At 38.4% G+C, this 22449-nt stretch overlaps 1 protein-coding gene across 2 annotated transcripts in view; it reads right to left on the reverse strand.

Moving 5' to 3' along the window:
- The window catches only part of DYNC2H1 (dynein cytoplasmic 2 heavy chain 1), a 178840-nt gene extending 163616 nt beyond the window's left edge, over positions 1 to 15224 (reverse strand). For both annotated transcript variants that reach the window (XM_079788478.1, XM_079788479.1), the window contains exons 1-11: positions 14868 to 15224; positions 13998 to 14168; positions 13473 to 13608; positions 12434 to 12552; positions 10610 to 10754; positions 9661 to 9893; positions 6953 to 7081; positions 6738 to 6851; positions 6508 to 6619; positions 6165 to 6289; positions 5192 to 5367 (exon numbers count right to left, since the gene is read on the reverse strand). In XM_079788478.1, coding sequence (XP_079644604.1) covers positions 5192 to 5367; positions 6165 to 6289; positions 6508 to 6619; positions 6738 to 6851; positions 6953 to 7081; positions 9661 to 9893; positions 10610 to 10754; positions 12434 to 12552; positions 13473 to 13608; positions 13998 to 14168; positions 14868 to 15062 — 1655 coding nt within the window. In that variant the 5' untranslated portion in view covers positions 15063 to 15224. The remainder of the gene's footprint in view (positions 1 to 5191; positions 5368 to 6164; positions 6290 to 6507; positions 6620 to 6737; positions 6852 to 6952; positions 7082 to 9660; positions 9894 to 10609; positions 10755 to 12433; positions 12553 to 13472; positions 13609 to 13997; positions 14169 to 14867) is intronic.
- Positions 15225 to 22449: the final 7225 nt, after the last annotated feature.

The following is a 22449-nucleotide window of genomic DNA, read 5'->3' on the forward strand; positions in this document are numbered from 1 at the left end:
TTGTTTGTTGATTTTTTGATGATAGCCATTCTGACAGGTGTGAGGTGATATCTCATTGTGGTTTTAATTTGCATTTATCTGATGATCAGTGACTTTGAGCAGTTTTTCATGTGTGTCCTGGCCATTTCTATGTCCTCTTTGAAAAAAATATCTATTCATGTCTTCTGCCCATTTTTTTATTGGATTGTTTTCTTTTTGTTGAGTTGTACGAGTACTTAATATATTTTGTATACTATCCTCTTATCAGATGAATCATTGGTAAATATTTTCTCCCATGCAGTGGAATTCCTTTTCAATTTGATGGTGATTTCTTTTACTGGGAAGAACCTTTTTATTTTTATGTAGTCCTATTTATTTTCTCCTTAGTTTACTTTGCCCTAGGAGATGTATCCATAAACATACTGCTGTGTAAAGATGTCTATTTTACTGCCTATGTTTTCTTCTACGATTTTTATGTTTTCATGACTTCCATTTAAGTCTTTTATCCACCTTGAGTTTATTCTTGTGTATGGTGTCTAGTTTCATCAATTTGCATGTCTGTCAGGTTTTCCCAGCACCATTTGTTGAAGAGACTGTCTTTACTCCATTGTATGTTCTTGCCTCCTTTGTCAAATATTAATTGACTGTAATGATGTAGGTCAATTTCTGGGATCTCTGCTCTGATCCATTGTTCTAGATGCCTGTTCTTGTGCCAGTAACAGGCTGTCTTGGTTATAATGGCTTTGTAGTATAGTTTGATATCTGGTATTGTGATCTCTCCTACTTCATTCTTCTTTCTCAAGATTGCTGCAGCTATTCGGGTATTTTATGGTTCCAAATAAATTTCTAGAGTATTTGTTCTAACTCTGTGAAGTATGCCATTGGAATTTTAATAGGGAATGTGAATATTGTACCAGTCTTACATTCCTGGAATAAATGCCACTTGATTATGATATATGATCTTTTTAGCATATTACTGGATCCAATTTGATAATATTTGGTGAGGATTTTAGCATCTGTGTTCATCAAGGATATTGGCCTGTAATTTTCATTCTTTGTAGTGTCTTTATCTGGTTTTGGAATTTGGATAATGCTGGCTTCATAAAAAGAGCTTGGAAGTCTTCCTTCCTCTTGAATTTTTTTGGAATATTTTGAGGATATGTGTTAGTTCTTATTTGAATGTTTGGTAGAATTCACCCATAAATCCATCCAGTTCAGGACTTTTGTTTGCTGGAAGTTTTTTAATTACTGCTTCAATTTAATCAGCTGTTACTTGCCTACTCAGGTTTTCTAATTCTACCTAATTGAGTTTTGGAAGATTGTATGTTTCAAGGAATTTGTCCATTTCACCCAGATTTGCCAGTTTGTTCGCATATAGTTGTTCATACTATTTGCTTACAATCCTTTGTATTTCTGTGGTGTCCATTGTTATATCACCTCTTTCATCTCTGATTTATTTGGGTCCTCTCTCTTTGTTTCTTGTAGAGTCTAGCTAGTGGTTCATCAATCTTGTTTATCTTTTCAAAGAACCAGCTCTTGGATTTATTGATCTTTTGTACTATATTTTTTAAGTCTCTACGTCATTTATTCCTGCTCTGATCTTTATTATTTCCTTCCTTCTACTTCCTCTGGATTTTCTTGCTGTTCCCTTTTATTTCCTTTAGTTTTTGGGTTAGTTTATTAGTTCTTTTTCTTGTTTCTTAAGGTAGGCCTATAGACCTACGCAATTTCCTCTCATGACTGCTTTCACCGTGTCCCATAGGTTTTGGTTGTTTTTTTCATTTGTTTCCAGGAAGTTTTTAATTTCTTGCTTGATCTCATTAATAAAAATATTCATTGTTTAATAACATGCTATTAGCCTCCATGTATTTGAGTGTTTTTGAGTATTTTATTGTACTTCATTTCTAACTTCATGCCATTGTGATCAGAGAAGATGCTTGGTATTATATCAATCTTCTTGAATTTGTAGACTTGTTTCATGTCCTAGCATGTAGTCTATCTTTGAGAATGTTCCAATTGTACTTGAATATACATTCTGTTGCGTTGGAGTGAAATGTTCCATAAATATCAGTTAGATCCATCTGATCTAGTGTGTCATTTAAGGCCTCTGTTTCCTCGTTAATTTTTTGTCTGGAAGATTTATACCATGATCTCAGTAGGGTGTTAAAGTCCACCACTATGACTGTATTGCTGTCAATCTCTCCCATAAGATCAATCAAGAGTTTTTTAATGTTCTTGGGTGCTCCTATATTGGGTGCATATATGTTTACAAGGGTTATATTTTCTTTTTTAATCAATCCCTTTACTATTATGAAGTGGCATTCTTCGTCCCTTCATAATGTTATGGCCTTCATTTTTAAATCTTTTTTGTGTGATATGAGCATTGCTACTCCAGTGTTTTGTTTTTTTCCTTTCCATTTGCATGGAATATATTTTTCCATCCCTTCACTCTCAGTCTGTATCTTTTTTTCTGAGGTGTGTCTCTTGTAGACAGCATTCTAGTATATATGGGTCATGTTTCTTATCCATTCAGTCACCCTATGTCTTTTAACTGGATCATTTAGTTCATTTACATTTAAAATTACTATAGATAGGTATTTGTTTGTTACCATTTTTATTTTCTTTATGCCTATGTTCCCCTCTCCCTTTCTTCTTCTTAAAACAGTCCCTTTTACATTTCTTGCATTGCTGGTTTGGTGGTATTGTACTCCTTTAACCTCTTTTTGTCTGGAAATTTACATGATAGCCTCACTGGATACAGTAGTCTTGGATTCAGGACCTTGCTATTCATTACTTAAAGTAGCATACTTCATGTCACTCCTTTCTGGCCTGAAGTGTTTCTCTAGGGAAGTTAGTTGCCATTCTAATGGGAACCCCTTTGTATGAATTTTCTCTCTTGAGGCCTTTAAGATTATTTCTTTGTTTTTAACATTTGCCATTTTAATTGTGATGTTTCTACATGTGGGTCTCTTTCGGTTCATCTTGATTGGGACGCTCTGTCCCTCCTGAACTTGTGTGGCATTTTCCTTCACCAGGTTGGTGATGTTTTCTGTCATTATTTCTTTAAATTGGTTCTCTGTTCCTTGCTCATCCTCTGCCCTTTCTGGCATTCCTATAATGTGGATGTTGTTATGTTTCATGTTGTCCCAGAGCTCACTTAAGCTACCTTCCTGCTTTTTAATTCTTTTTTCTATTTGCTGCTCTAATTGTGTATTTATTTCTACCTTGTTTTCCAAGTCAGATTCAGTCCTCTGCTTCAACCAATCTGCTTTTAATCCCTCCCCGTGTGTTCATGTCAGATATATCATTCTTCATTTCTGTTTGGTTCTTATTAATGACCTCTATATCCCTTCTCATGCTGTTGTAATTTGCACTAAAGTTCTTTAACATCTTTATAACCATTGTTTTGAACTCTATATCTAATAGGTTGCTTACCTCCATCTTATTTCTTTTTCTGGACATTCTTTCTCTCACTTGGGGGTTGTTTCTATGTCTCCCCTTATTACCTATCTCTTTATATTTGCTTCTATGTATTAGATAGAACTGCTATGCCTCCCAGTCTTTGTGGGATGGCCTTACATAGAAGGTGTTTTGAAGTGTCCAATGGTATAGACTCTCTGTTCACTTGAGCTGGATGCTCTAGGAATGCCCCTTGTATGTGTTGTTTGGGCTCTCCTGTTGTAATTGGGACCTGACTGTTGATGCCTCATTGTGGGAGGGATCTCCCCTCTGACGTGCTGCCAGTGAGGTTCAATCCCAATGTCTTCATGCCATCTGTCCAGTGATCGGACTCCTTAGCCCAGAGTCTGGGTCTGCCTTGAGTCTTACACCTTGATTAACCCTATTCTGGGCTGTACTTCCTTCCCCCACAGAGCTGGTACCACAGGTGTCAGCTGCAGGCACTTGGGGCCCTGCTGGCTTTTGCCTCACTGAGCAGTCTGGGACGGTGTCTATGGGAGGGACCCAGACTGCTGTTTCTGACTAATTAGATCCGGCAAAGACTCAAAGCCTCCAGAGAACCACCTCTGCCTGCAGAATGATTAGATTCAGTCAGAGTATCCTCAAGCAATGGTCCACAGGTGGGGTAAGAGGTTTTCCAACAAGGTGGGACAATTGCTTCTGCCAGGAGGCTAATTTTTATTGTCTCTTTATAGGCCTCAGAAACTCCACAGGGTGGGGCAGAGGATTATCCAATAGGGTGGGTCAACTGTGTTTCCTCCAGGCAAAAATATCAGGATAGCACAGGTTTACCTGAAAAAGATGACCTCCACAGAGTGAGGGAATGACTCAGCACAGGAAACCGAGGTGTCTGCCTTCCAAGCCCTATCCCTGGATCCCCAACCCTGGCTTATGTTTATACAGCTCCAGTCCACTCTGCCCACCCTTGGCAAAGCAAAAGGTGAGTGGCTGCACACAGAATTTTGTGCGTTGGCCCTTTAAGAGGGTGCCTGCATTTCCATCCCTCTATCCCTGGCAGAAAGCAACCCAACTGTTTTTCACAGCCAGATGTTACGTGGACACCTTTCTCAGTTCTGGTCCTCTATGCTGGGGGGCCCAGCTTGAGGATTAAACTCTGAGTTCTCAATGGCAAGCCCCAACAGCTGAGATATCTCTCTGTACTTCAGCTGCTGTCTGTGGGAGCACATGCCCTTTTGTACCTCTGCCCTTCCTACCAGCCTCTATGTGGTCTCTGCTTTCTGTCCTTGGTTACCAGGATTCTCTCCAGGTAGTCCTCAGTTCATTTTTCAGGGTGGTTATCCTGTATTTTTGCTGTATTTCCAGTTTGGCCCTGGGAGCATGTCTGTGAGCTTCCTCTTACTCTGTCACCATTTTTAATCCCTTTAGGGCATCCATTTTAAACACCCATTAGAAAAATTAGGTTGACCAATTAAATTACATTCAAAACATATATAAATACCATTAACAAACAATTTTAGAAGAAGGAAAGCTTAATTCCAAAAATGTAATCCGCAGTTCTGGGCAATGAACCTGAGAAACAAGGGGGAAGCAGTCAACTAACTGCATCATCAAATTGCCAACCTTAATGACTTAAAGGTTGATAAACAAAACCTAACCAAAAAAAACATGAAGGAGTAGCAGCAAGTGTGAGAAAAAAGAGAGTAGAGATGATTATTTCTATCTTGCCAGTGGACTAATAGCAGAAGAAAAAGATTCTTGTGCAGATTTCACTGTTTAGTATATTTAAACTTACCACAAACCCGATCTAGAATCAGACAAACCAGACTGAATATCCCTGGACCAATCATCAAATTGTTCTTGTTCATACAGTTTAAACTGCTCTAAGAGATCTTCAGCACTTCGATGGAAAGATCGATATCCTGATGAGTCAGTCAAAACAGCCTCTGCTATCTTGATGGTATCATCCACCTTAATAAGTCAAATTACAAGAATATTATTTAAAATCTAACAAAATTAACATAAAATAAGCCCCATTCTCTGATCTTAGAAATTATTTTCCCATTTGTCTATAAATAGTATAATAGAAGATTTTCCAGTGAATATAAAAATATCAACCCCTAGTTTGCTTCTAAATTATACAACCTCTGGACAGCAAAACACAGAGGAGATTTCATACAAGGCAAAATCTGAAGGTTAAAATAAGGGAAATTCAGGTGAAACTCCAAGAATTTTGCAATACTCCTAAATATATTAAACAGCAGTTTGGACCCTTTGCTAAATGCTCTGGTTAATATCTTAAACAATGATAAGCGCAATTTGAATGGCAATTTAAAGGAGAGAAATTCCTTTCCTTCATAACAAAGAACAATGTAGCACCTTAGAAAGCTGAGAAAATTAAGCAGCATCAAAGTAAAACATCAAAAATACAAACTTGAATAAGTAAAAATCTCAAACATGTTAGCCTTAATAGTACCCTATAACTGTGCTCTTCTCTTGAATATTTTTTACAAAGACACTTACCTGGAAAACTGCAATTGTAATGATAAATGGTTTGATAATTAGCTCTATACAAAGAATGAGAAGAACCATTACAACCTCCTCAGCAAACTTTTTCAGAATTCTACTTTTCACATAAAAATTTAATGGATATACGAAGAAAAAGAGAAAATGTTTTTTAATGTTTTCACTACAATTCTAGAGTGACTTCTATATTAATTTAGCAGATTTTACAATTAGTGTTCTTCAACTTTTATTCAAATAAATACCTTCAGTTCCAACTGGCGAACCCAAACTATATTATTAACAACCTCTGAAAGGTTTTTGCCAGAAAGTGGCCCAGATGCATCACCAGGAATTCCTCTGCTCCGGTTCTCAAAGTCTAATCGAAAATCTATAAAATTTAAATCAAATAAACGATTATACACATTTAGCAAAGATTTCCTAAAGGCTTTTAAAGTTCCAAGAACTATGTCAAATATCATAGATAGAAAAATAATAAGAGTTGGTCCCTTAATGTAATCTTAATCCTAAATGGTATACAACATAGAAAAAAGTGGGCTACAAAAATATTTTCTCCAGCAAACATTATAATCTCTGATAAACTTTTACCTTTAACTGAGTCCACAAGCCTTGCCAGTAAAGTTTCTCGTTCTAACATCAATTCTTTGCTTATAATTGGACGCTTCACCAACTCTTTGTATTTCAGAAATGCTTGAAGAAGCTAATATAAAATAAAATAAGTATATGTTTATCCCAAGTGGATTAACTTGGTATATACATGTATATTTCCTAAAATAGCTTAGAGAAAGTATTAAATGTAAAATATTTCAGTATTTTACCTGTTGTGGACTATCTTGAATTTCTGAAATATAATTTTTCAATTTTCCTGCTATTTTTCGTTCCACGGGTATAATAATTTTTTCATATTGAGACACTGCAGCTTTCCACAAAGGCTAAACAAATTGTCAATATTGTTAGACTTTAATATCTAAAAACTGCCTTTAAAAAGAACAACACAAACAGGAAATTATATTTAGAAACATATATATTCAACCTCAGTATATGGATTATATTGCACTGGATTCAGGCCAGTAAAAGGTTCAAATACTCGAGCCAGGATTTTCTCCTCACTAGCAGGTAAAAAATAGAGAAGCTTCTCATGAATTGTTCTAACATCCAAGACCTAAAACAAATATTAAAAAAAAAATTATTTAAATAAATAAATCTGCACAAATAAGTCTAAAACCTAAAGATACTGAGCAAGAATTTCTTTACTTAGGTCCTCTGAAATGAAAACTGAAACTATAATTTTGAGAATTACTCTTCATCAATATTCAAAGTGATGCGCAAAGACATACTATATTAACACATCAATCAGTGTGCTCAAATCTAGTGAAAAATATATAATATCTAAATATTTTAAAATTTTGCTTAAAGCTCATTTATATTATAGCTCCTCTCCTCCTTATTATAGTACTTATGACAGTCATGATTCTGCATTAAATTGCAATTCTGATAATGAAACAATATTAACAATTCTTTTATGTACCATTTACAAACTACAGAAAACAAATTATTATATTTTGTATCTAAAATTTTCCCAATAATCAAAAGATAAGCAGGGGACCCTTTCCCCCTCCCCACGTGGGAGTCTATGCTATGAGATTCTTTCCCTCTCCCCACGAGCGAGTCTGTACTTGTTCTTCAATAAATTTCCACCTTTGCTATTAAAAAAAAAAAAGATAATCAAAAAGGTTAAGTAAAAACACTATGATTTTCCATTTGAGTTGGAAATATCTGTACAAACTCATGATTTATTTTTATCTTGCTAAAAACAAAACACCAATTTAGCAATCCTTCCGACAGAAAAGGCCTAAAAGCATTAATAACTAAGTAAAATTTAACACTTCCTCAACCAGATTTTTGTTTCTAAATACCATTTTTTACTAAAAAGAGCCAGGATCTTTGGAAAAATTACTAATTCCAGGTATGAGACAGAAAATATAAAAGATGGGCTGGTACATTTTGGGAGGCTTGAAAGTAAGGAAATTGTCAAAGAAACACTATAATAGATGGAAACATAAAATATAACACCTCATGGGTTCATAATAATTCTACTAAAAAACATTTAATTGATCACCAATGGAACTTACTATGATACTAACTTATTTATTCATTGTTTTTAAAAAGTGATCAATAAAAGAAGTAATTGTCTATCCAGCTATTCCTATACACACTTTATTTCAGAGTAACTAATAAATTGATGAGGAAAAGTTCTTCCACCATCACTAACAAATGTAGAAAGAACAACAGAATTATAAAGTCCTCATTTTATATTACCTCGTAATCATTAATGGCTGCTAAAATCATTAAGAAAAAAATGGAGAGCATTATAACAGATGGATCAGGCTAAACATACCTGAACCCACATATCAAACTAAAAGTTGGAAAGTACCTATGAAGCAACTGAGACAATCAGAAAAATTGAACACTGGTTAGATATAAAATAATGTTAGGAAATTGTTATAATTTTGGTGGATGTGAGAGTGGTATTATGATAGTGGTATTAAGGGTGAAAGTATATGATTTCTTGAATTGGCTTTAAAAATACTCTAGAAAAAAATAAAAGGAAGGCAGGCTAGACAAAGATGGAATAAGAACTAAATAATGTCAAAGGCTGTTGAAATTGAGCAATGGATACACTGGTATTCATTATACTATTCTACTTTTAAATATGTTTTAAATTTTTCATGGTGAAAAAGGTTTTTAAAAATCCCCAAAGAACTATGGTTCCAGTAAGCAGAAAAGAAAAAAGTCAGCTTTGCAATCTTTTCATATTCTCATGTTGCCTATCCCTTCAAGCTAAATATATGTCCTATAGTGAAATTCAGAAGTAATGAAAATTAAGCAGCTATTTCAAGTATTTGCACTGAGTAAACCCCTAAAAAAGCTGTCCTGCTTACAAACAATTTCAATAGCCAGGGGAATGTCTGATAGCTTACATACATGGATAAGTGGGCTGATTATTTTTTTAACATATTTTATTGATTTTTCACAGAGAGGGGAGAGGGACAGAGTAGTAGAAACATCGATGAAAGAGAAACATCGATCAGCTGCCTCCTGCACACCTCTACTGGGGATGTGCCCACAACCAAGGTACATGCCCTTGACCAGAATCGAACCTGGGACCCTTGAGTCCACAGGCCGACGCTCTATCCACTGAGCCAAACCGGTTAGGGCTGATTATCTTTTTTATACAAAGAACAAAACAGAAGTTCACAATTCACAAGTTGAACACACACCAAAGAGAAAGGAGGTGGAAACCAGCACTGTCACACCAGGTGACTGTCATAAACTATTTCACATGAACTTTAACCTTATTCTCTGCCAAAAATATAGAGTTTCTATCAGATGTAGTGCTTATAAATTATAAAATACATTCATAAACATGTGAGGACCTACTTCACACTTAAAGAAAAGCCAAGCCCTGACCTGTGGGGCTCAGTGGTTAGAGTGTCAGCCTAGGAACAGAAGAGTCTCAGATTCCATTTCCAGTCAAGGCAAGTACCTGGGTTACAGGCTCAATCCTGGCAGGAGGAACCAATGGAGGTGTCTCTCTCACATTGATGTTTCCACCCCCTCTCTCTTCCCCCCTTCTCTCTCCCCACCCCTCCACTTTCTCTGAAAATCAATGGAAAAAATATCCTTGGGTGAGAATTAATAACAACAAAAAAAACAAAGAGCCAAATAATCAAATGATACCTCTTCAAGGCGTTTGCCAAGTTTGTCAAGTGTTTCAGGGAAATATTTTTCATTTTTCCATGGATGAGGAACATAGCGCTGCCACACCTGACCTGTTAGATGATTACAGGCGATCACCCACTGTTCACAAATTGAAATACCAGCTTTCAGATTTTCTTTCACAAGATAATAAGGATCTTCCCATAGATTCAAAGTTCCCAACTTTCTCTGAACAAATCTTCCAAATGAACCACCTAATAAAACATAAAGCAAGCTTCTTAATGGAAATGTCTTTTTACAAAATAATTATAGAATACATGCCTACAACAAAATTAATATACAAATTAGTAAACTAAGGTTCTATGAAATACCACAATGCACACCCTTAGATATGCACTGTCAATAACAAATATTTTTTTAAAAAAACAGAAGTATTTTTGCATCCTGCAATATATCATGTACATCTTTAAAATGTAGATATATATATATGTATATTTTTTAAAGGCTGCGGATATAGCATGATGTAACTTAATTCTCCATTGCTATTTGTTACAAACAATGCTACAATAAATATCCTTATGTACTTGTCTAATATTTCCTCAGGATAATAATGAGAAGGATATTTTCTGAGTCAAAAGTATTTGCACTTTTAATATTGAGAGATAAGCCAATGTAATATTAAAGAACTTTTCAGTTCATTAAAAAATAAGTTCTAAATTAATACATACATAGGGACTAAAAATATATGTAAATATAGTTATATTAATGGTCAAAGAATTTGACACATGATTTAAATTAACCAACTATATACAAATATCTATTTAAATAATTCTGTATCATTTGCTTTCAGAGTTACTTGCAGCAACAATTATTACTTTAAGAAGCATTTTTAGTAAGAACTTAAAGAAAAAGAAACAGAAAACAAAATAAAACAGGCTTCCAAAATTTCAAGTTTATTCTTTACTAGTACCTATGATGTCTAAGAGATGTAACATTCGTGACTCTGGATAGTGATCATGCTCTGTTTGTCTCCACACATCATCAACAACATCCCGAGTAGTCTCTACCAAGTCAACAACTTCCAATAGGGATAGGCTGTCCAAGTTATAAAACTCCTAAAACCAAAATGCATTCATTTTTAAATATAATCAGTTCTTTACCTTGGGCAATATAGTCAAAATGTTCTGACTTTTTCAACTGCTACAACTCTAACATTTGCCATATTATTTTCTCCTTTTTCTATCAGATATATTGTTATACAAATACTCTTTAAGTACCTTCACAAACATAAATTTCATGAAAGTCAGAAAAAAAATAGGAATTGCAAAAAAATCTATTCATTTATTTTTAACTTTGGCCTAATTTTCTTTAACTTTGGATGCATTTATTTTATTTACCCAAATAAAGGTAGCCATAATGCCATATATACAATACCCAATGTAGTTGGCATATCTTCATTCATTTACTGCATTGTATAATGTTACCAGTAATACAAGGTTTATTACTCTACTAGAGGCCTGGTGCATGAAAATTCATGCACTGGAGTGGGGGCGTTCCTCAGCCCGGCTTGCCCCCTCTCACAGTCCGGGAGCCCTCAGGGGTGGGAGGTGACCTGGTGATCAGGGGAAGGCAATGCACCCATCACATCTCTACTGCTGCCACTGCCGGCAGCGCAAGCCTCGGTCCAGCCCTGGTTACCTGAGCCTCGGGTGGCCCTGGGCAGCTGGGCAGCCACCATCCAAGGCTTGCCTGCGCCTCGGGCTGGCCCTGGGCAGCTGGAGGGCTGTGGGTACAGGGGACTCCGGAGGCAGGCGTGCGAAGCGGCCAGACCCACCTGGGGGCGGGCCTGGCCGTGCTACGGGGCTGAGGGGACTGGGCACCACCATCTTTGAGGACATGGCAGTCAATTAGCATATTCCCCCCTTATTGGCTGTGGGTGCTGCCATCTTTGTGAGGGTGTGATGTCAATTAGCATATTCCCTCTTTATTAGATAGGCTATTTCATCACTGTTATAAAAAGGGTTTGAAATTATTTCAAATACTTCATTAAAATATTTTTGAAATATTGGAAACAAATAGAAAATTACTTTGTATTTATTTTGAAAAGAATATTTTTTATAATCATAATTAAAATGGTCACTTATTTGACCTCTCTTAGATACATCAAGGGATAATCAATCAAATAAGTAAAAAACTAAGGCTTTTTAAATTATAAATTATTTCAAAATGCTTCTAATCTGAATAAAGTGAACATTCTTTCAAAAGAACATATATTACCTCCACATAAATAAACCTCTATTAGTGTTTTAGGTTTTTGTTTTCCCTATCTACCTGCAGAAAAGTAATTATGTTTGAGAAAAATATTTACTAGAGATTACAATCTAACTTTTAAAACTTTTAGATTTTTTTAAAATATATTTTTATTGATTTCAGAGATGAAGGGGGAGAGAGAGAGATACAGAAACAGCAATGATGAGAGAGAATCCTGCATGCCTCCTGCATGCCCCCTACCAGGGATCTAGTCCATGACCCAGTCAAGTGCCCTGACCTGGAATAGAACCTGATCTCCTTGTTCATGGGTCAATTCTCAACCACTGAGCCACACCAACTGGGCAAAATGTTTAGATTTTTAACTTGTACTCATATTAAATACACATCTTAAATAAGCCTTGCTATTTATGAAGGATATATTTTGTTTGTAATCATTAAGTAATTTAATAATAAATTTATTAAACGTACAATTCTAAAGTACTTTTATCAAAAGCCTAACAAATAATATGTATGAATTACATACTCTTGAAATTGTTTCAAATAATTCTTTAAAATAACTGGCTCTTTCTTTACTAATCTGTTTATTTCCACGATGAGTTTGTTCTATCCAAAACTGGAACTCATCATTTGGTGTAAGAATACCTGAAAAAGTGAAAAGGAAAAAACATGTCAATTGAAAATGAAAAGTCAGAAAGTAATTTGGTTTATTCGCAGATTTTTATTATTTCCTGTTTTCTTGAGGATGCATTGAAAAAAATATTTTGTAATTTCTATCAACAGAAAGTTCTTACTTGAATCCACCAGAAAAAATAACAGCACCAAATTTATACTTCACGTCAAGTTTATTGCTGAGAATGATTCCTGCATGCTTTTGTAAGCCTATCAGACGTATACTGTCAGTCTACTTACATCTATGAATTTGCTTCTCAGACACAAGGCTTTCCTAAATCTAATTCCAAAACCATTCATGCTACTGAATATTACCAAACTGCAGATGATTATGATTTAATCAATGTTTGCAATTTAATTTCAAAATACAAGCAAATTAAAATAGTTTTGCTTTTAAATTTTCCAACGAACTAGATGATCTCTACTAGTACTTGCCTAATCACATGCTGGAAATAAAAGCACTATTCTTTCTGAGTCTGTGGAACTAAAAAAGCATTTAATTTACTAATTAAGCAATAAAGACATTTTTTCCCAATATTTTCAAATAATGACTTATGTATGTCATGAGTAATAATTTAACTATAGACATAAAATTATAATTAGTTTCAGATAAAATACGTTTTAAAATAAAAGTCACTGGCCTATTATCTTTACAAAGTATACAATTAGGGTCAATCCTCATTATTCAAGAATCAATTATATTTTCTATTTCTATGAATGGCACATCATTAAAGATTACACTTTTGTCTTCCCCAAATCTATATCAATCTATCCATATAACAGAAGCTCAGGCTCAGAAAAGACCCAAAGTTGTGGAAATAAATCTCTGAAGAAATATATTAATTTACTTATAAGACAATTGTTTTGTCTTTGATTAAGCTATCATTATATACCTCGTGTGTCATCTTCCTTAAATTTCAGTTTTGATAAATTAGTGTCTGATCTTCGTAGAACTATACCCAATCCAGCTTCTAGTTCACTCAAAAGATTCTGAAGTTTGGGATCAAAGTTTCTACTCCATTCCTGATCCTAATAAAAACAGACAAGAGCAAACACTGATCAAAAGCTTACCAATCAAATTCACTTCCTAAAAGACTAAGCCCACATCTGCTTATTTCACTCAAAGTTTGACACCACCTCTGTCTGTCTCATTAAGGGAGAGAAAAAATCATTACGGTAATGTAAGAGCATTTTATGTATTTCTCCAATTGTGGATTGCATTTTATGTATTCCTCCAATTTTCATCAAAGCTTACTTTAAAACTTTTTTAATTAAAAGAATATGCACTTTCACTTAAAATTTTAAATACTAATGATATTAACAGCATATAAATTAATACTTACATTTCTATTTATTAAAGTATGTATCCAAATAATCTAAGGTTAAAAAAAAAATGACTATACAGCTACTTTACTCACCTTTAACAACATTGGTGCAAATACCTGCCGTACTGCTTGATAAAGGGAATTTATAGGTGATTCTAACATAGATGAAACAAGAATGTTGTTATGTAGGTTCTGATCGGTAATCACTTCAGGTCTCAGCTTGAAAAACACCAGCACTTTCTCCTTTGTGTCAGCAGAATCAATCTAAAGTGGTAAATAAATTATTTTTAATGTTATCTTCATAAAAGTTAATTTTTAAAAGAAACGTTCCCTAAAACATTGTGTCCCGGTAATGTTATCCCCTGGGGAAATAGTTATGTAAAAATAATTATATAGCATATTACACCCAATCTATCTCCGCTCCTTAAGACTAAGACCTGGGCCCTGCCCTGACCGGTGTTGCTCAGTGGTTAAAGCCTCGGTCTGCACACTGGAGGATCTCGGATTCGATTCCCCATCAAAGGCACGCACCTGGGTTCCAGGTTCAACCCCAGCCCCAGGTGAGGTGCAGGCGGGAGGCAATCCATCCATGTGTCTCTGTGTGTATCTTCCCCTCCCTTCCACTCTCACTAGAAGACTCGGTGGAGGAGTGTCCTCGGGTGAGGATTAACAACAACAACAAAAATAGAAATTTGGCAAGTTGGGTATCCATTCTTTTTTTTTTCTTTTTTTTTCTTTTTTTTTTTCTTTTTTTTTCTTTTTTTTTTCTTTTTTTTTTTTTTTAAGAATATAATTGTTCTGTTCAGGAAACCTCCTTTGATCAGGTGGGATGCAAGCCGGTGGGATGCCAGCTTGGAGGCAGCCTTGGGCTCCTGAAGACAAGGGAGGCTGAAGAGGGACCGACATGGCTGTGGGTCAGACCGGGGGAAGCAGGGGCTCAGGGCAGGGTGCAGGGAGCCCTACCGCGTTCGAAAAGGAGAGGCCGGCGTCGGAGCGCTGCACCCGGAGGAGCATCTGGTTCCCGTCGTCCAAGAAGTTGTTGATGTCCGGACTGTGGTGCAGCAGCGGCTGGTCCCAGGGCTGCGAGTCCAGCCCAAAGTAGTTCTGGGTGGTGGTGAGGATGAACAGCTTCCGCACGTCCTCGGCCCGGCCCGCCATCCTTCGGCAGAAGGGGAGAGGGCAGGGAGCACGGGAAAGAGAAGGAAGAAGAAACCTGCGCGAGGGGAGTGAGGAGCAAAGCTCCGCTCAAGTCCCGAGCCCGCGAGGGCCTGCAGCGCTTCGGGGCAGCCCGAGCAGTCGCTATGGCGACGGAGCGCGGCGGCGCCGTGGGCGCGCTTGTACGTCCCCTCGGGCGCGCGCACGCAAGGCTCCCGGAGCCCATCGACCGCTTCGGCGTGCCTTAGCTGCTTTCCGCAGTCATCGATCGCAAGGGATTCCAGCGAGTTTGTGTCGGGTAGCAAAACCTGCCTTTTGTTCTTTCTCCTGGTTTCCCATAACGCATTATTAGAAAAGATGCCTCTAGTCGTCTAAGTGCTGCAGCGTGGCCTGGCTTTGGGGGGGCTGGGTGCTAGTGCTTCCTCTCCGTGAACAAACCACTCTCAGAGTCGGGTTGCACAACTATAAAATGGAACATACAGATGCAGAATTTTTGGATTTTTTTGTCCGCTGGAGTCAAAGAATGAATCCACGGACAGAAGATGGTATAGCAAAGGTGGAAATTTATGAAAGAACAAGTACAGATTCCCACCGGGGGGAAGGGGAAAGAATTTCACAGTACAGACTCCCACGTGGGGAGGGGGAAAGGGTCCCACTGAGTTCCTTTTCCCTAGGGTTTATAAAGGCTGCAGATCTGTGTGCCTTGGTATTCCTTCTGATTGGTCACTATTCCCTGGACTGGTTACTAGGGTAACTTTTGAGCTCAAAGGTCAAACCTCACATGCGAGGTTTTCCTCCCCTCCTTCCTTATTGTTTTTCTATTCCCTTTGGGCTTTCTTCTTCTCCTTCTGGATGAAGGACTTCCTTCCCTTTATTTTGTAAGTATAGACTTTTGCTGTTCCCAGCTCCCTCATTCTATGGAAATGTACCTGTTGCAGCTTTTCAGCTTTCCCTTTTCTATGGAAATACACCTGCTGCTCTGCAGCCCTGTGCTTCCTCCATGGTCCCCTTAATTTCCAAAATTTCTAAAATTTCCTAAACCTGTCCTATTTTACCCCTAATATTCCTATTTCAATACTAAGTTGTATTGAGAACTTAAAAGATTACCATTTTAAAGTCTCTTTTTTAAGAGACTGATAAAAATAGTTCAATACAATGTCAATTTACTTTCTCAATCTTCCTCCGCTGTCTTCTGTGTTGGTTAATTTCCCACCATTGGTTTTTGGGGTTTTATTTTAATCCTCGCCCCACTATATTTTTCCATTGTTTAATTATTAATTTTATCTTTATTCTTGAAAGTATTAACAATGTCCCCTTTTTTCTCCTTTTTTTCACCGCACCCCACCCGGCCTTTTCTCTGAGATTATAGCTGCCTGGATGTTGATTCAAAGTTTCAAGGTAGTTCCAGGAATGTGAGCAATCTTTTGTTGATTTCAGCCTTTGTCCGCTATTAATTTCCCTTCCTCTTCCTCCCATTCTCCATCTTGCTGTCTTGCTGTAATTTAGGATACCTCAGAAGTTTGTTGTGGGGTCTTTTGTTCTTTTTAATCCTCACTGAGGATATTTTTTTCCCCATTCATTTTCAGAGATAGCGGAAGGGAGGGAGTGAGGGGAGAGAGAGACACAGTGATTGGTTGCCTCCCGGACCTGGGATTGAAGCTGGGACCCCAAGGAGCATCTATTCTACCCTCTTACCACTGAGCCCCACCAGCCAGGGCCAGGATAGATTGAAACATCAAGATCAACTGGCTGCCTCCTGCATGCCACCTGCTGGGGATGAGCCCTCAACCTGGGCATGTGCTCTGACCAGGAATGGAACCAGTGATCTCCTGGTGCAGGGGTCTACACTCAACCACTGCCCCACACCAGGGGGCCAGAATTTCTTTTCATGTCAATCGTTTGCAATCATCCAACTCCTTTATCCTGGAGTTTTGTAGATCCCAGGGCTGGGGATCCTTCTCAGCTGCCTCTGCTGGCCTCATCTGTTTATCAGTGAAGCCTGGTGCCAGATATAGACAGTGTAAGTTAGGTGGACATTGTGAGGAAGGGACCCTTCCCAAAATTATGGGTGGTTATGGATAGAAACCTCCTTTTTTATTGCCTGAATGGGGCACCTGGAGCTAAGACAGTAAAATTGGGTGTATATAGAGCTGCCATGTGAAGATTCTTTTCGGTGCTTCCTGTGTGGTATTTCAACACTTTGAATGCTTCTCGGATAATATTGAGTAAGCATAGTGCCACTGGTCATAACTTTTTAAAGTTTCAAACTGACTTTCCTTGTGGTAAAGCAATGAATAAACACCAGATTATTGAACTTCAAGGAAGACTTCAAAATCCATTTCTAGGAACAGTTGTTGAGGTAGAATTGACCAGGAGGGAATGGTAAGCCACCTTTATTTTAAAGATTCCCTTCAAATAGTAACAGAACTTTTAAGGTTCGCATGATTGGAGAAGAAAGAAAAAATTGACCTAAGGAATGTTAAAAATTATATGAATAGATGCATTGGATTATAGACTTTTTTTGGTCTTCAATCATTTTCTTCTCATAAAATTTTAAAATATATACTCGGGTTCAAAGGTTTTGTGTGCATGCATATAAGCATAAGCAATGGACACAGACCAGGGGGGCTGAGGGCCTAAGGGGAGGGGGGGGCAATAGTGGGGGGGAGCAACGACACATATGTAATACCTTAATCAATAAAGAAAAAAATAGAAGAATAAAATATATACACAGGTTCTTTATTTGTTAGGAATAATGGTAGAACTTTAGACTTGTCAAGTCAATTATGCAAATGAGAAAATTACCCAAAACCACCTCTGAAATAAAACATGACATTCATACCAATAGATAGAGAAAATGAAGTAAAACAAAGACAGAAACATTCATCAATCTCTTAGAAGACAGGAAAGGAGTAAGAAAAAAGCAAATGAAAAGTATGATAAAGCATAATAAAACATGATACACATAAAAACAAACTCAATATTTACAATAAATTGATTAACCTTACCAATTATTGTTATACTAGAGGCCCGGTGCACGAAATTCATGCACGGGGGGGAGGCGGGGTGTCCCTCAGCCCAACCTGCATCCTCTCCAATCTGGGACCCCTCAAAGGATGTCTGACTGCCCGTTTAGTCCCTATCCCAGTGGGATCGGACCTAAACGGGCAGTCGGACATCCCTCTCAAAATCCAAGACTGCTAGCTCCCAACCACTTGCCTGCCTGCCTGCCTGATTGCCCCTAACCGCTTCTGCCTGCCAGCCTGATCACCCCCTAACCACTCCATTGCCAGCCTGATTGATGCCTAACTGCTCCCATGCCAGCCTGGTCACCCCTAACTGCCCTCCCCTGCTGGCCTGGTCCCCCTGCCAACTACCCTCCCCTGTAGGCCTGGTCTCCCCCAACTGCCCTCCCTTGCCAACCTGGTCGCCCCTAACTGCCCTCCCCTGCTGACCTGGTCTCCCCCAACTGCCCTCCCTTGCCAGCCTGGTCACCCCTAACTGCCCTCCCCTGCTGGCCCAGTCACCCCTAACTGCCCTCCCCTGCAGGCCTGGTCCTCCCCAACTGCCCTTCCTTGCAGGCCTGGTCCCTCCCAACTGCCATCCCCTGCCGGCCATCTTGTGGTGGCCATCTTGTGGCAGCCATCTTGTGTCCACATGGGGGCTGCCATCTTTGACCACATGGGGGTGGCCATGGAAACATGGAACAGACTGATGAATCTCAGAGGGGAAGGGGGAGGAAGGAGAGGGGGGATGAGGCTAACCAAAGATGCTACATGCATACTAGAGGCCCGGTGCATGGATTCAGCCTGGCCTGTGGGGATCGGGCCAAAACCGGCTCTCAGACATCCCCCAAGCAGTCCAGGATTGCGAGAGGGCGCAGGCCAGGCCAAGGGACCCTGCACCAGGCCTCTAGTAATACATAAAATTAAAACAAACTTATTTAAAAAGATATTGTAATCCAGAAAACATCCTACCTAGCCAAGAATGATAAATATAGTACAGCATATGGGTTCATAATTAAAAGCAAGTTAAGGCAACATGTTCTTTCCTGAAGCTAGAATTTGATGCATGATACCACATTTCTAGAGAACTACACAAATCATTTGGAGGGAGCAAATTGAAAGTAGTTATTAGAAACTTTATGAATGTTTCCTCTAAACACAATACAAACATCATTTATTCATAACTTCTGGATTTCTCAATTTAAAATTCAATAAAGGCATGCATGTTAAAATCATTGAATTTGGGTTTCATTATTTTAAAATATGTACTGGCCTTTGGCTTCTTAATCTATTCATTAGAAAAAAATTTTCTTTTCTAAGATAAATGAAATACTGTGAATAAGGTACTCGCTGATTTTATTAGCCTACCGGCACTTTATAAATTCGGTATAAGAAGCTGGATATTTAATATTTCTAGGAGTAAGCCTTACTGTCTGAAAGACTTAGAGATAAAATTGCTATAATGTATCACAGTGCCTAAGTTTAACATTACTGAGTGTTAGGGCTGTGAAAGAATTTCCATCTAAAAGAAGAGATGCAGAGAGGAAGTTTATTTCACTTTCTCAGAAGGGAAAGAGCCAGTGCATTGCTAATCAATACAAGGGCAGGTAATAATCAGTGGATTGCTTTTTCAAAGGATAATGGCTGCTGTTGCTAGGTGACAAGGAAGGGATGCGGATTTGGGGCTGAGACATTTGGGCAGATATCCTCAGGAGGTGTCATCAGTATTTTTTCCAAGCCTGTAAAACATGCTTAGAGTAAAAGTTATGAAGAGTTCAAAAGAGGCTTGTTTGAAGAGGAGGGGAAAAAGGAACTTGCTACTAACTAAAGACTTCTTGTTACAAATTATCCCTGAGTTGTAAAAATAGCAGGGAGGATGGATATGCAAGAATGTAGCCTTGAAAGTAGCTTATCTTGTCTTGCAGTTTGAACAGAGGGGCTGTTTCAATTAGAGAAGCTAGCAATCTTGGGGTTTAATTACCAGTGCCTCTCATACATTGTGGAAGGTTACAGATATGCAATGGTGCTGCCATCTTTGAAAAATACAACTTCCCCATACCTCTCAGGTAGATACCAATACCCCCCATACAGATGGCGAGAATGAGCCTGACAGGCGTGAAGTGTCTTATACCACAGCTACATGGTGAATAAGGGACAGGGATAGGGACAGGATTTGGGGGAAAGGAGCCTGGAGGATGGATGGAAGGTTTGGGGATTAGAAATGAGAAGATCCCCAACCACCCCTGAGTCACTGACAAGGGAAAGGGCAGAACAGGCTGTGCCAGGAAGTAGGGGCCCTGGCTCCTGTCCCAACCTGACAATGAGATCAGTGGGGGCAAGAACGACCTTGCTCATCTTTGTGCCCCCGTGGAGTGCAGTGCAGAGGGACCCAGTGGTAGGTGGGGAAAGCTTAGGTATGAGAATTCCCTCTACATTGAAGCTGTGGGATCTTGGTCAAAACAGAACCTTTAGCATATGTCCTAATACGTTATTTTGTTTTAGCAAGTGGATATATCAGAACTGTTTTGCCATTGTTATGTTACCGAAAACCAGAGAAGAACCAAGTGACACTTAGAGAGATGGAGTTACATTTATTACGCTCGGGCCCAGAGGAAAATGTCTCTCAAATTCTGGGTCCCAACATGGAGGAACCTTCCCTATTTATATGTTTTCACCTTCTTTGTCTCCCAAACATGGGGTGTTTCCCGCCCCCTTTGCAAGTTCTTAAAGAGCCCCTATGTGCTGGGGCCTTGAGACCTCAACCAAAGGCCTGGCCTGGTGCCAGCACTGATTAGTTCGTCTGGGGAAGGTTTAATGGCCTCTCTGAAGTGGGAGTAGTCTTATTTTCCTTATTATTTAAGCAAGCAAGCATTTACAGAAGCCAAATAGCAGGGTTAAAATTTCAAACAGCAGTTTTTATATAAGATGGATGCTTCAGTTAAGTAATGCATTTCACCTCTATCTATATGGAAAGGAGAACATTCTGTGAATTAGCCCTCTTTTTCATCTTGGATCATTGCTTTAGGATACGTTTTCAGAAGAGAAATCATTGTACCAATGAGAAAAAATAATGTAAAGTCTTTAATACATATTGCCAAATTTCTTTCCAATATTTCATTTTTATATATGAGCTGGTTCCACAATTATGTTTTTGCCTGTTACCTCTTATAAACTGTGGGCCACTGGAGGCCAGAAGCTGTATATTTTTATCCTGTAATTTCATCACCTATTACAGTGTCTGACTGTGGGGTGTATTTCAATACATATTTATTTAATGAATGAAAATGATTGTTTCTCTTCACTTTCCCATCAGTGTGAGAATGCCTACTTCATTACATCCTCATAATAACTGAATATACTGAGAGCGGAGAGAGTGCAAGTGGTGGATCCAGAGGACAACTTCCTAAATATATGTATTTTGTGACCTTTCTAGAAAGTTCCAGGCTATTTAAGAACCAAAAAGGCTGACAGAACTCAAGTTTCTAACTTCCCATTCAATATCCACCCCTCCTAACTTGTATGCACTTTTGGCCAAAGTACAAAAGCAGTCTTTACTATTAACAAAAACGAGTGAGCTTTCTGCAAAATGTTTCTATCAGTTGTCTCTGTTGCTGTGTAACAAACCACCTCAAAATTTAGTAACTTAAAAAACAACCATTTATTTATTTCATGATCCCACAAGTCCATGATGTTTAGTCTGGGCTCAGTTAGTCTTTTTTATGTATGTTTTTTATGTATTATTATTGATTTCAGGGAGGAAGGGAGAGGAAGAGAGAGAGATAGAAACATCAATGATAAGTACTTCCACTGCAGTCTAATACCCAAAGAACAGCACCAGCCCAGATGCAAGGGCTGAGGGAACGGACTCCATCCCTGAGGCAAAGAAGCTGCAAAGCCCACTGCGCAGGATGCGGATGCAGGAATGGATGGAACAAAGAATGTAGCCATTTTGCAATCGACCACTGTTTCCTGAAGTCGTAAACTGAATCAGTATACTGGCTGAACTTCATAATGTCCAATTGGAACTTGAAGATTAGTTAGCCCCAATAATTCATATGGTGCCTCAGAAATCTAAAATATTTAGGAGTGTTCCCTCGGCTGCTCTTTTGTTAGTGTTACTTCCGGCACACTGGGCAAGGGCTCCCACCCTCAATTTTCAGTTGGAAGATGAGTCTTAGGAAAGCTTCCCTGATGGAGAAGCTGGTGGGCCAACCACCCGCTAGACCTCTCCTGCCCTGTGTCCTCAGCACAGAGGACGCTGCTCATCTCCTTGCTTTCAGTGAATAGAAGCCACAATTCATTCATTTCTGAACTGTGCTGCCTGGCTCAGAAACACGTTTTCAGGGTTGGAGTCGGACAAAATGAGAACAGAAGCTGTTACCAGT

This window comes from Cnephaeus nilssonii (genome assembly GCF_951640355.1).
Source record: "Cnephaeus nilssonii genome assembly, chromosome: 13".
Taxonomy (NCBI): Eukaryota; Metazoa; Chordata; class Mammalia; order Chiroptera; family Vespertilionidae; genus Cnephaeus; species Cnephaeus nilssonii.